Raw genomic sequence first — 11,963 nt, 5'->3', positions numbered from 1 at the left:
TCGATTGTGTTAATGCCTTGGCCAAACAGTACGCCAGTACCAGTTCATGTACCGGCCGTGAGGAGCAGCTTTCACATCAGCTGCACGGCTACTGTTTCTAACACTGATTAAGCGGAAGGCTGCAGCAGTAGTGATGAAGCATACAGGAGAACTTTTCAAGACTTTCAAGCAACAACCTAGCCACTGATCACTGTCCTTAGTAACCTAGGTTGTCAGATACATGCAGACAGCGACCTTCCCCTGCTCAGGGCCGTGGAACTGTGCGTCACCCGCACCGCATTCTTCAAGCCGCAATCACCGCCAAAGCCATTACAGGTACTGGCGTACAGCATCTCAATCACATCAAGAACCAGTAACATCTGCTACAACATCTCAATCACAACAAGAACCAGTAACATCAATAAGCAGAGAGAAGAAGTGCCAAGAAACATAGAAGGATTTCATCATCTGAACCAATACAAAACAGTATGCTTATGACTTGTGAGCTCTCATCTCGCGCCTCCACCACCTACCTACCTGCTACTCGTAAAACCCTCCTACGACCTCCCTAACCCGCTAAAGCCCTAGAGTACAACAGAGGAGAAACCGGCAAAGTATATACAGCTCCCGAAATTAATCTAGAACAGAGAGCCCTTCTCTGCCGCCACCTGCGCGGCCTAATCATGCACACGAGGCCTGGCGGCGCGGCGCGAGCGTGAACAGGGCCTCGAGGTCCGGCGGCTGGAAGTAGCCGTTCTTGGGCGGGCTGCGCCGCTTCCCCAAGTCCGGCACGGCTTTCCTCGGCGCCGCGGGGCAGGGCAGCGTCGCCGGGATGCGGTACTCCTCCCGCTTCGGCGTCTCCCACCCGCCGCAGCCGTACCCGCCGCCCGCCGCCGTCTCTACGCTGCTCTCCATTGGAGATTTCTTTGGGGGTGAAGAAATTTCCTTTCCTTATTTTGAAACGGGGGGATTGGGAGGGAAGAGACGCGGCCGGCGGAGCTTATAAAGGAAAGGCGGCTGCGCTGCGAGGATCGGGCTTCCGAAGGACGGAACTGGACGGCTCCGTGCAGCGCAAGGCGGGGCGGCATTGGTGACGTGGCGGGTCCCGCGCCGTCGGATCCAAGGAGTGGGAATTAAGCGGGAAAATATGCGCGGAGGGGCGGGAAGCCCCGAGGCACTGTTTCAGTTTAAAACTCTTTCATTCAGATACCAAAATTTTATGATATCACGGATCGGTCCTTCCTGGAACACGAGATGAGGGCGTTTCTGCGAATAAACTCTTCTAGTAAGGGTCCTCGTGTGAGAATCGGGGACACGTCGCATTGGATCCCACTGCGTTACGTGGACTGTTAGGCGTGCCAGGTGTACGGGTATTGATGGGCGACCGAATACGGTGGGGTCCCCGCACCGGCGCCGCCCCCATATCCACGAACCCGCCTCACGGCGTGGTCGCGGTCTTGGTGCGCCGCGGCGAGAAGGCTGGCGGCCCCAGGTGGACGTTCCATGTGGACCGGGTGCTGGCGGAGAGGCTGGGACTGCTGGGAATGATCCCTTCCGCTTCGGATCCCTGGGGCACGTGGGTCCCGCATCGGGAGGAGCTCCGATGGCCTCGTGTGAAACTGCGGCGCGGCGCGGCGCGTTGACGGAACGCGGAGACGGTTCGGGCCATGTAGGCCTTTACTGTAAATAGGCCTTTTTCTCTTTTGATACGTGGCCCGTTACTTTCCATTGGCCCAGCCCAGTTGTACAGCGCTACTGGCGTTTGGGCTGGGCCCATTCCGTCTCTCAGGACATGGCATTCTTATTTGAAGGAAATATGAAATATCTAGTGTACGAATCTGTTTGTTTTTTATTCTAATTATGGATTCTAGCTTTAAAATCAGAATTAAAAAATAAACAAATTGATTCTTTGTGCATTCATGATTCCTTGTGCATTTATGATTTTCATGACGTCATGGTGCTCCCCAATGCCCCGATTTCCTTGCAAGTTGTTGAGGTGAGCCATCATTGCCGTCGTTCATCATCGCGTCGCTGCCGGGAGCCACCGCCATTCGATTGCTCACTCTGACACCGTCTACATGATCCCATGAGTCTGTCTGAACTACCAGCTGCCACCGCGACACGCCATGTAAGGCTATCCATGGTGGCCTCCTTTGTTTTGACCGATTGGGTCTGTCGTTGTCGTCACACCTCGAAGCTCCTCTGGCTGAATCGCCACCTCCACGAGCTTCACGACGGTTTATTGTAACCTTGTCACCCCTTTCGTCTGTGCAAGTCCCCAGCATGTTGGCGTTGTGAGCCCTCGTGCTGCTGCTCGATCTGTATGCCACCGATTTTCAACAAGCTTCGCCCGCCGCATAACCGCCTTCAAGTCCTCCTCAGTCCTCTCTGTCGACCCTGAGCCCGAGCCTCGCTACCGGCACTGCTGCCGTCGCCGTCGCCATCGCGCTCCGCCTCCAATGGCAGAAGCAAAGATAGACTCTCGAGAGAGAGCAAGTTTGTAGGAGAGGGAGTGAGAGGGGAGTGATTATAATGATTTGATGATGTTGATTTTAGATTGTATAATTCATATTCTAGCAATCTAAATTTTAGATTGTGAAAATTAAAATCTGAATGGCTAGAATTGCAGTAAAAAACAAACCGATCCTATGATATCCTCTCCAAAACGGAAAAAAAAACTACTCGATGCTAGTTTAAACTGCAGGAATGGCAAGCACACTTTGTTTGTTTGAACCTAATTGTTGAAACTTTTCGTTTGACCAAACAGTGCATATGTCTATTCATAGTAATTCATCTCGTACTAGTAGATGTCTAATCCTGAAGAGTGGAGGTATCTGGACATTGTATGAACTAGCTGAGACAAAGGTCAGTCCAAGGTCTCGCCTGGAGCCGACCATGCCTGAACTTTTCCCAACTCCTTGCACGAAGCCAGCCAACAAACCTTTCCAGAGGTCATACTAGTAGGAGTATTATATTTGGTCGCACCTGTGTGGCATAATGGTGCACCGGTGAGACGCCGATGGAATGACTCGAACGGGCTTAGCCCATGCCGCGCCCAGCAGACTGCAGTTGACCTGTTCGCTTGCGTTGATCGCTGACAGGTTGATTGGTTGATGTCAACTTCAGTGGAGCCGAACTGAATTGCTGCTGGTGGGCTTACTCTTAGGAGAAGAATGGGCTAGGAATTCAAGGGAATGCACCGTGAAGCTGGCTTGAGTAATCATACTATTCCTTTCAATCGAAAATATAAGTTGTTTTAGGATTTCTATCGACCAATTTTTTCAAACATTGACTATCAATATATAACGAATTAAGTAGATTGACAACGCAAGATTGATGTTAATTGATTCATTATAAAGGGTGTTTTCTTAACATATAATCATTTTTATTTTAAATATAGTATTTTATATAAATAATTACTTGTCAAAATTCTACTATGTAAACCGTGTCAGCATCCCAAATAACTTATATTTCTAATCATATGGAGTAACTAATTGCAATGGAATATTATTGGCCTGCACTCCTGCAGCATGCTGCTAGGATATATAGTCCTCTGAAGAAGTGAACCCTCGACGTCTCGAGGGGCAGCTCAATCCTCTGGATATGCACGGCTCCGCAGGCCGGGGTGCAGGTGCAGCACGGTCAAGATGCAGGCAGGCAAGGAAGGCGGTAATGACATCGACCCTCGGCAACTCACAAGCCGGTTGAATGGTACCCGTGCCGGATAGCGAATCTGGGTAACGTTGTCGGACATGGTTAAATGCCTGGAAGGACGGCTTGACGTTCAAATTGAAATGCCTAGCGTGTTTTCTGTCTGTAGGACAGCGTTAATTAGTACTACTACTACTTTGACAACATTCCAAATTGCAGGTACTTGCTATCGCCGTGCGAATTCAGAGCTAGCGTAGCAAATGATTTCTATATGTACGTACCTGATCAGCACACCTCATCAAGCTTCTGCTTACGTACAGACGACATGTAACTCGATTCTGTTAAGATTTGCAATTATTCAGGCATGTTTTGAACATGGAGGTTATGCAGGAAGTGGTGTTCATTCATGCAGGATTTACGTGGTATTGAAAAATCAAGTTGAAATTTGTTTTAGTTTTTTTTTAATGAGTGATTGGTATTGTCATTTATTTGGGGGATTTGATGATCTTCGTTTTTGCATGAGCTTTAATGTGATTTGAATTGATTTGAGATTTCATTTGAGCATATTGATTATAGACTAATTGGAATTGGAGTTGGAGATATGTGTTTGCTTGTTTTATGGTGTGCAGGTAATGTATGCAACTTGACGGTCGACGACGGGATGATCGGGATAAGCATAGTGCTTGGTGCCAAACGATCAAGGAGGCCGAGCGGAGTTAAGGGTGATCCTAGCTGAACATGTGGAGGTCAAGCAAAGCACTGAAGGCGGATGGAGACGGCGTGTTGACAAAGTCAAGCAAAGGGAATGCCGGTGCAAGTGACAAGGCGTCCCGAAGGATCAGGAGCGGGAGAAACTTGCCAGCGGTCAGCATCACATGATGGAGTACACGCGTCGACATCGAAACGTTTGCTTAAGGTGTAAGCAAGACTGCGAGTCACGCTTTGAGAAGCATGCAGGCGGTTTCGCGGTTTGGCCTCAAAATCGTGGGAAGACTGGAGGAGTATATGACACCATCGCGAAGCTTGCGTCGAGGCGAAGCTAAGTCGTGAAGGCGCCACGCTGTCCGATGAATGAGAAGAAAATGGATCAAAATACCCTTAGTGTTAGGTATGAGTGCACTATAAGAGAGGGGTATTTTGGGGAAAAGCTGGTAAACTTAAGGATCAAGTTTCTTAGGCATATAAATAGAGGAGTAAGGCTAGATAGAGCTTTAAACCAGCCACTTGAGCCCCCTTGTGCCACCCATATATATTTGAGCGGGTCTTGAGTCCTTTTGCCACTAGACTATCATCTTGGAGGATAACATTGTCCGGTGTTTATCTTCTCTAGTTTTTTAAAAGTTACGAGTTTTTGTACACAAAGATACATAAAATAGTCTTGAATGAAACATATGGTTCATATTCCATCCGTAGAGTCATGTTGTTATAGAACTAGTCTTCTTGCTTTGTTTCTCTAATTCTTTTGTTTCTGCTTGAACGTTTTGAAATGCGTTAAGTGAAAAATAAAAAAAATTATCTATTTTAAAAAAAATTTATTGAAACGTCTATTCACCTTTATAATCATCATAGTCGTTGCTACAGTCTATCCCGTGCCGTGTTCTAGGCAGGCAGCCAGGCAGCGCCGGACTACAGTGTAAAAACATCGGCGGCTAAGAGCAAGTCCATTGCTTTGAGACAGGTACTTGGCTATAACGCTGTCTATGTCATCTGTAGACAAGTTTATTGGAAGCTAACTCCTCTTCACGTGCTCCAATATTTTACTAAGTTGGACCCACCACCCACGCATCATAATCTGCTGGTGCACATCCCTGTCAACCTCTCTTCACTTGGCGGGACATCCATCAGGTTGGGTGGGAAATGCGAACCTTGAGCGCGCGCGTATGGGTCGACGGAACAAGCGCCATCTTCGTGTATCCCTTTCTAACAGTTGAGCCGACTGAGTGAGAAAAATTATTACGACGGTCTGTTTAATTAAGGATGAAAATGAACAAAATATTAAAAAAAATCCCAACTATTTTTATTTTCATATTTTTTCTATCAAAACGGAATCGAAAATCAGAAAATCAGAAACACATATGAACTCGAAAATATCTAAAATAAATCAATTCCTCCTTAAATAGTTTTACACGTGTACAATCTCCCCCACTATCCTAACAAGGCCTTAGGGCTCGTTTTGGAGGCTATGGATTAGTGTGGATCAAGGCCCGATCCCCACCACCTGTGGAACCAGACCCACGTCGGGAAAAACCCCATGTAGTAGGCTGCATGTGTATTTGGCAACAACGTGGTTTGGAATGATTACAACCCAATCCACACCGATCATATCCATGGGAGAAACGTGCATCCCTAGTCGAGGCCAGGAACAGAACTCGCTCTCGTGTTGCTCTCTCTCGTGCGACATACGTGCCTCGCAGGTGAGTCTGGCGACGCTCACTCCTCCTCGGTGGCTGCTATTTTCCCTCCTCCCCCTCCTTCCCCTCCCCTTCATGTTAGGGTTTTAAGTGTTGAATCCCCTGCTCCTATGCTAGATCTGCTGGGCACGAGCAAGGAGGAGCTCTAGGCGTGCCTCAAGGACTTTCGAGTGACCCCGTGACGGTATTGCTCAACTCCGGTGTTTTCCCCCCTAGTGGATGGTGCTCATAGCTCTTACTTCCCTTGCCCCCCCCCCCTCCTCCTTCTTCCTCCTCTACCCCCTTCCCACTAGGATTTGGCATAGTTAGTGGTGGCGATTTAGCCTTTGTCTCACAGATCTAGCACATGAGGATGGTACAGATGGTCGAGATGTTTAGGTTTGGTTACAACGGATTTGGAATGGATTAGGGTTTGGTTGTTTAGTTCGATTTTTCCTTTGGTTCAGTTTGGTTTTTCACGAAATTCGTGATGAGGTCACATTGCTATAGTAATGGCACTAGCACATCTTAACACTATTGTTATAGGACTGGATAGGACTAGCATTACGGAATGTTAAGAGCACACCTGGCTTTCAGATGTAGTGGAAAGGGACAGAAAATCAAATAATCAATTGTTATTTAATCTGCCCCTCCTTTTAGTTCACAAAATTGGTTGATTTTTACATATGTTGTGTCATTAAGTTAGTGATGTAACTGATAAAGGATATGATTATTTTTTGTTTACTTAAATTATTTGGGGTAGAAAATAAATGCTAATTATTTTGTAGCAAAATGAGCTCGAGAATGGAGGAGGGTATAACTAGGAAGAGGGAGGAAGATGATAATGAGAGAATGTTTTTTTTCTTTTACCTGCTATATATCTTTTGAGTAATAGTGAAAGAAGAGAAAAAAGACCAAGGCATACATCTAGGTTGCCCGACAAGGAGCGTCTAAAGGAAATACTTAAGGAACATGAGAGGGACTGTTGTGTTGCATTTCGTATGGAACCTAATATCTTTAGAGAGATTGCGATCTTTCTTAGAACATAGAATTTCTTACGTGATACAAGAGGAGTCAGAGTTGAGGAGAAATTAGGAATGTTCATGTTTATGCTATCTCACAATACTAGCTATGAGGATCTGGAATATGAATCTAAGCATGGCAGAGAAAACCATCCACCGGTATATTAAGGCAGTTTTCAATATAATTCCTGCTCTCACCTATAGATTTGTGAAGCCTACCCGTACAACTGATACTCATTGGAAGATTAGTACATACCAGTGATTCTTCTCTTACTTTAAGGTGACCAAGTCCACACTTGTATTAGCTATTCTTTACTCATTTCTCCTAAAATTCGTATAATCATATGGAAATTTTACTCTTTCAGAACTGTGTTGGTGCCATCGATGGCACCCACATTCCTATCACCATATCTGAAGCCAAGCAAGATCCTTATAGGAATAGAAAGGGCACATTGAGCCAGAATGTCATGTTAGGCTGCGACATTGACTTGAACTTCACCTTTATTTCATGTGGTTGGGAAGGTTCTGCTATTGATGCTAAGGTCCTTCGATCTACTACGCTTGGATGTTACAATGTACCAGGGCAATTTTTTTCTCGTCGATGGTGGCTATGCTAACACACCATCTTTCCTTGCTCCTTATCGCAGTGTACGATATAATTTGAAGGAGTTCGGGCGTAGCCACCAATAACCAAGCAACCACAAGGAATTGCTCAACCATCTCCATGTTGTATTGATGAATCGAGGAATCATATAGAGAGGGCAATTGGTGTTTTGAAGAAGTGTTTTCCTATTATGAAGGTGGGAACATTGAATCCTATTGAGAATGAAGTTAAGATACCAGCAGCCGCTGCGGTCTTCCACAACCTTATCTGAATGCATAATAGTGACAATGGGTGGCTACATAACCAACCAAATAACATATCACCTGAGAGCTTTGTTGATCTTCCCGGAGGAGACAATAGCTACAACAATGATGTGGTGTCTCTTAGCAGTCAAATTGATAATGAAAATGTTGTTAGAGATATATTTGCAATGAAGATGTGAGAGGATTATACTTGTAATAACCAGTCATGATAGATGGGTTTATATAATAATTATGGATTTTTTTCTCTATATTTGCACTTCTTTTCCAATCAGATGTAATATTTATGAACGGTTTGTTTATTTTCACCTATTTTGGATGTACAAATTTAAGTGTTAAATGCTTATCAGCTTATATAATTATGATAAATAATTATTCTATTTTTCTTTCATTTGAATACATTCATATAAATATTACAAGAGTGATGTTTGGAAGAGGTTCTCCAAGGATAAACTTGATTCAAGCGGCATCTATGCAAAAGAAGTCCCCGCCAAGGTGTGCTCGTATACAGAAGAAAGATGCATCACCAAAGATAGCACATTCACAGAAGAAAAAGGTGCTCTCACCAAAAGGTATAGATTTTGTTTTTTCTTGGAAATACTGAAGTTTTTGTCATGAGAACTATCTGAACATTTCTAAAATTAATGCAATTTTGTGTAACAGTGGACCGTTCTAGAGCATTATGGAATGCTGGGTTAGAAAAGACTTTAGTGGACCTACTCCATGAACACAACAATCCATGCTACAGAGGGCAGAATGGATGGTTATCAGAGGCATAGAATCGCATCGTGAGAGCTTTCCATGAAAGGTTCTCATATGTGTCATTTTCAAAGGTTCAGATTCAGGATAAAGAGAAGGAACTCAAGAGGGATTACAAGAAGCTAAAAGAGGCAAGGAAATAAAGTGGGGCATCATGGAATGACCTCCTTTGCATGATAGAGGTTGGATCACCCTTATGGGATAACATCATCACGGTAATATAATTATTTGTTCGATGCCTTGTTTTAACTGATATTGTAGCTCAAGATTCTTGAACTCTGATTCTTAACCCATTTATTATATCCTGCAGTCCTTTCCTAAAGCTAGGAAGTTCCGTACTAAACCTTTCCTCTTATATGATGCTTTAGGAGAGTTTTATGATGGTAAGTTATCAATGCTGGAACTTTCACTTTCTTACCAATCAAGCATGTTTGATTTAACTAAATCTGTATCCATGGAACTTAACTCCTTCGTGCTGGCCACACTGCTAAGGGAAACATGAATTTTATCTCTGTTGAGCAAACACAAAGTGAACCTGGTGTGACACAACTCAATGATGAGGAGGCACTTTCAGCTGAGGACCTTACTTCTGTAGATGAGCATCATGATGATGATGATGAGGTGAGGATGGTGCATCAACCATATCAAAGACATGCTGCTACTTCCTCAAGGAGGCCTACTGTACCTTAAGGGACAAAGGGGTTGTTACTCAAAGAGAGAGAGAACTTGCTTAATATGATGGAGATGTAGCTGATATGACTAATATGATGGGGAAGTACCTGGAAACTAAAACAAAGCACGTAGAGAAGGAAGCTGCAGTGCAAGAAGGCGCTAGAACTAAGGCAGAAGAAGATGATTTCTCCATCAGAAAGTGCAATGCTCTTTAGAATACAATGGAAGGAGTGTCAGGTGAAGAGAGAGCTGATGCTTACGATGTTTTCAAGGATGCGCATAACAGAGATATTTTTATGAGTGCAGAACCTTCCTCGTGCTTTGATATGGCTGAGAAAAAAATAGTAAGTGGAAATATTCCAGCTATGATGCATGTCTTATGTCTTCTTTTAGTTTCCTTTTCATCTTCTAATTCTTCTCCTTCCAAAGCAGGCTGCATCTACTTGACATTGTTTGTGTTTACATACTTCTAGGATGAAAAGGTAAAATTCTGCTTGAAATATTCCTTTTAGGTAAATGTAGTTTTAGAATATGCTGCGGATGCAGGCATAGTTCAAGGACCTTACTTCAGCCATCATCCGCATCCCCTAGTTCACCAGCTGCAGTGTGCAGCTTACCAATAGGTGGTGACTAGTGATTTTTGTTTGTTGGTTGCCTCTGCTGCTCTGAAATTAAATTGTTGAGCTAATTCAACAATTTTGGTTCAGGACCAGAGTTATCATACTTTTGCCATCATGACTAGAGTTCAGTTCACTTGCTTCATGAATATAGGTTTTGTTCAGTTTAGTATATATTCAGTTTAACTTAGTTCCTTCAACTTAAGAGATCTTGTTTCTGTTTAGTTGCTTCAATTTGAGAGAAATTTAGTATATACAGAGCATAGTAGCCTGCAAGGAAGGATCTGCAGTCTTCTTATGTTCTAATGACTGAACAACATGTCAGAGACTATAAAAAGGTTGGATGCAAACTATTTAGTTCCTAAACCTCTTTGATTACTACATATGCACCTATTTAGTTGTCTTAATTATGTGATTGTCATTCCCCTAAGAAATGCTATTTTACATTGCATGGATCCCACATTTTGCACCTTACATCGTTTTCAGTACTTGTGAAGGATAGAAACTTTTCTTACATCGCTTTGAGTACCTGTGAAGGATAGAAATTTTCTGGCAACAGAACTAGATTTGTTTGTATGGATCTCATTTTTGGCTAGTGGTATTTGACAATGGAAAGGCATGCATTTGTGTTAAACATGTTATTTGATCATGATCATATATGGCCTCTATGTTATTTCTTTTAGAATGACAGATTCTTTTTTCTATTCCCAATGTTGTTTTCTGAGCTAAATGGCTGATGTTTGTGTTCTACAAGAATAATTTATGAACTATATTTAGCTGAATGACTGTGATATATCTTTGGCTCAGGTACTACAAAGGTGCATTCTAGGAGAAAATAAGCTATTCCTGTGAATGATTCCCAATCCTCAGAAAATTCATTAGAATGGACCACCAAGAAGACTTCAAATTATAACTTTTTGATGATGACATCTTGTCTTAGACGTGGAACAAGTATTAATCTTTGCCAGCTTTAGTAAAATTATTGCATTGTTCTAATCCTATGACATATATAACTTGTCATATCTGTATAGAAACTATAAATGTTGTGTCACATATGGTACATGCTTGAGACGTGGTGATGCGTATGGACCTATGCTTTAAAATTTGACTACTTACCAGTAACATATTTCTAGACTGATCGAGGTAGTATGCATTTTGTCTTACAATATTTGAACTAGCCATACATCACAAAGTAACTAGTGCCACAGTACAACACAGTTGCCTAGAACCAATCCACGCCAATCCAAATTTAATCCAAACGATGCGAATGGATAAGGGATTAAACTTCTAATGAGGGAGGGGATCAACCCAATCCCTCCTGGATGGTTTTACAAGTGTACAATCTCCCCCACTTGCCAAACAAGGCTTTAGAGATGAAAACAAAGGGGAATAATCGGAAAAAGTTCTAACCATTTTTATTTTCATATTTTGTCATCGAAACAGAATAAAAAATGAAAAAGCTAGAAACAGATACGAACTCAGGAATATCGGGATATCGAAAACAAATCAATCCGAACGGAAACACGCCGGCATCGATCGAGAACCGATAATTCAAACTATGAACACTGACCCATAGCCATGATTTCAAGCATTGACGCGATACATAATTAATTTGTACCAATAAAAATAATTCATACCATACACAGATAAACCATGTGATGATCTCAAACTAAGACTGGACCACTAAGGTCTGGATGAAGTTTGAGTTAGGGTGAAGTTTGGGCTTACCGGCTGGGCTTAGCCTATGGACTACATTGTGATTTATGAAGTTTGAACTCAATTGTAAAATTAGAAACTTTGATAGGAAATTCCTGATTAAAAATAAAATATCGACAATATGGTCGAGAAAACAACAAAACTATTTTCCACCCCGTTGTCAAATTATTTTCTCGTTTTCGTTCCATTTCCATGTAAGCTCCGAAAAAATCCAAAAACAATCGGAATATATATATATTGTCAGTTACAACCGCACGTCCAAAAGTACATAATTGCAACATGAGAAGCTAATA

At 42.9% G+C, this 11,963-nt stretch overlaps 1 protein-coding gene across 1 annotated transcript; it reads right to left on the bottom strand.

Moving 5' to 3' along the window:
- Positions 1-439: 439 nt before the first annotated feature.
- On the bottom strand, positions 440-932 carry LOC133890430 (cyclin-dependent protein kinase inhibitor SMR4-like). Its single transcript, XM_062330803.1, has one exon. It carries the CDS (start codon positions 892-894, stop codon positions 661-663), a length of 234 nt encoding a protein of 77 aa, XP_062186787.1. The 5' UTR covers positions 895-932; the 3' UTR covers positions 440-660.
- Between the last annotated feature and the right edge of the window lie 11,031 nt (positions 933-11,963).

This window comes from Phragmites australis, chromosome 1, assembly GCF_958298935.1.
Source record: "Phragmites australis chromosome 1, lpPhrAust1.1, whole genome shotgun sequence".
Taxonomy (NCBI): domain Eukaryota; kingdom Viridiplantae; phylum Streptophyta; class Magnoliopsida; order Poales; family Poaceae; genus Phragmites; species Phragmites australis.
Note: the sequence above shows the minus strand (reverse complement) of the source record. Positions and strands in the feature narration are given on the sequence as shown.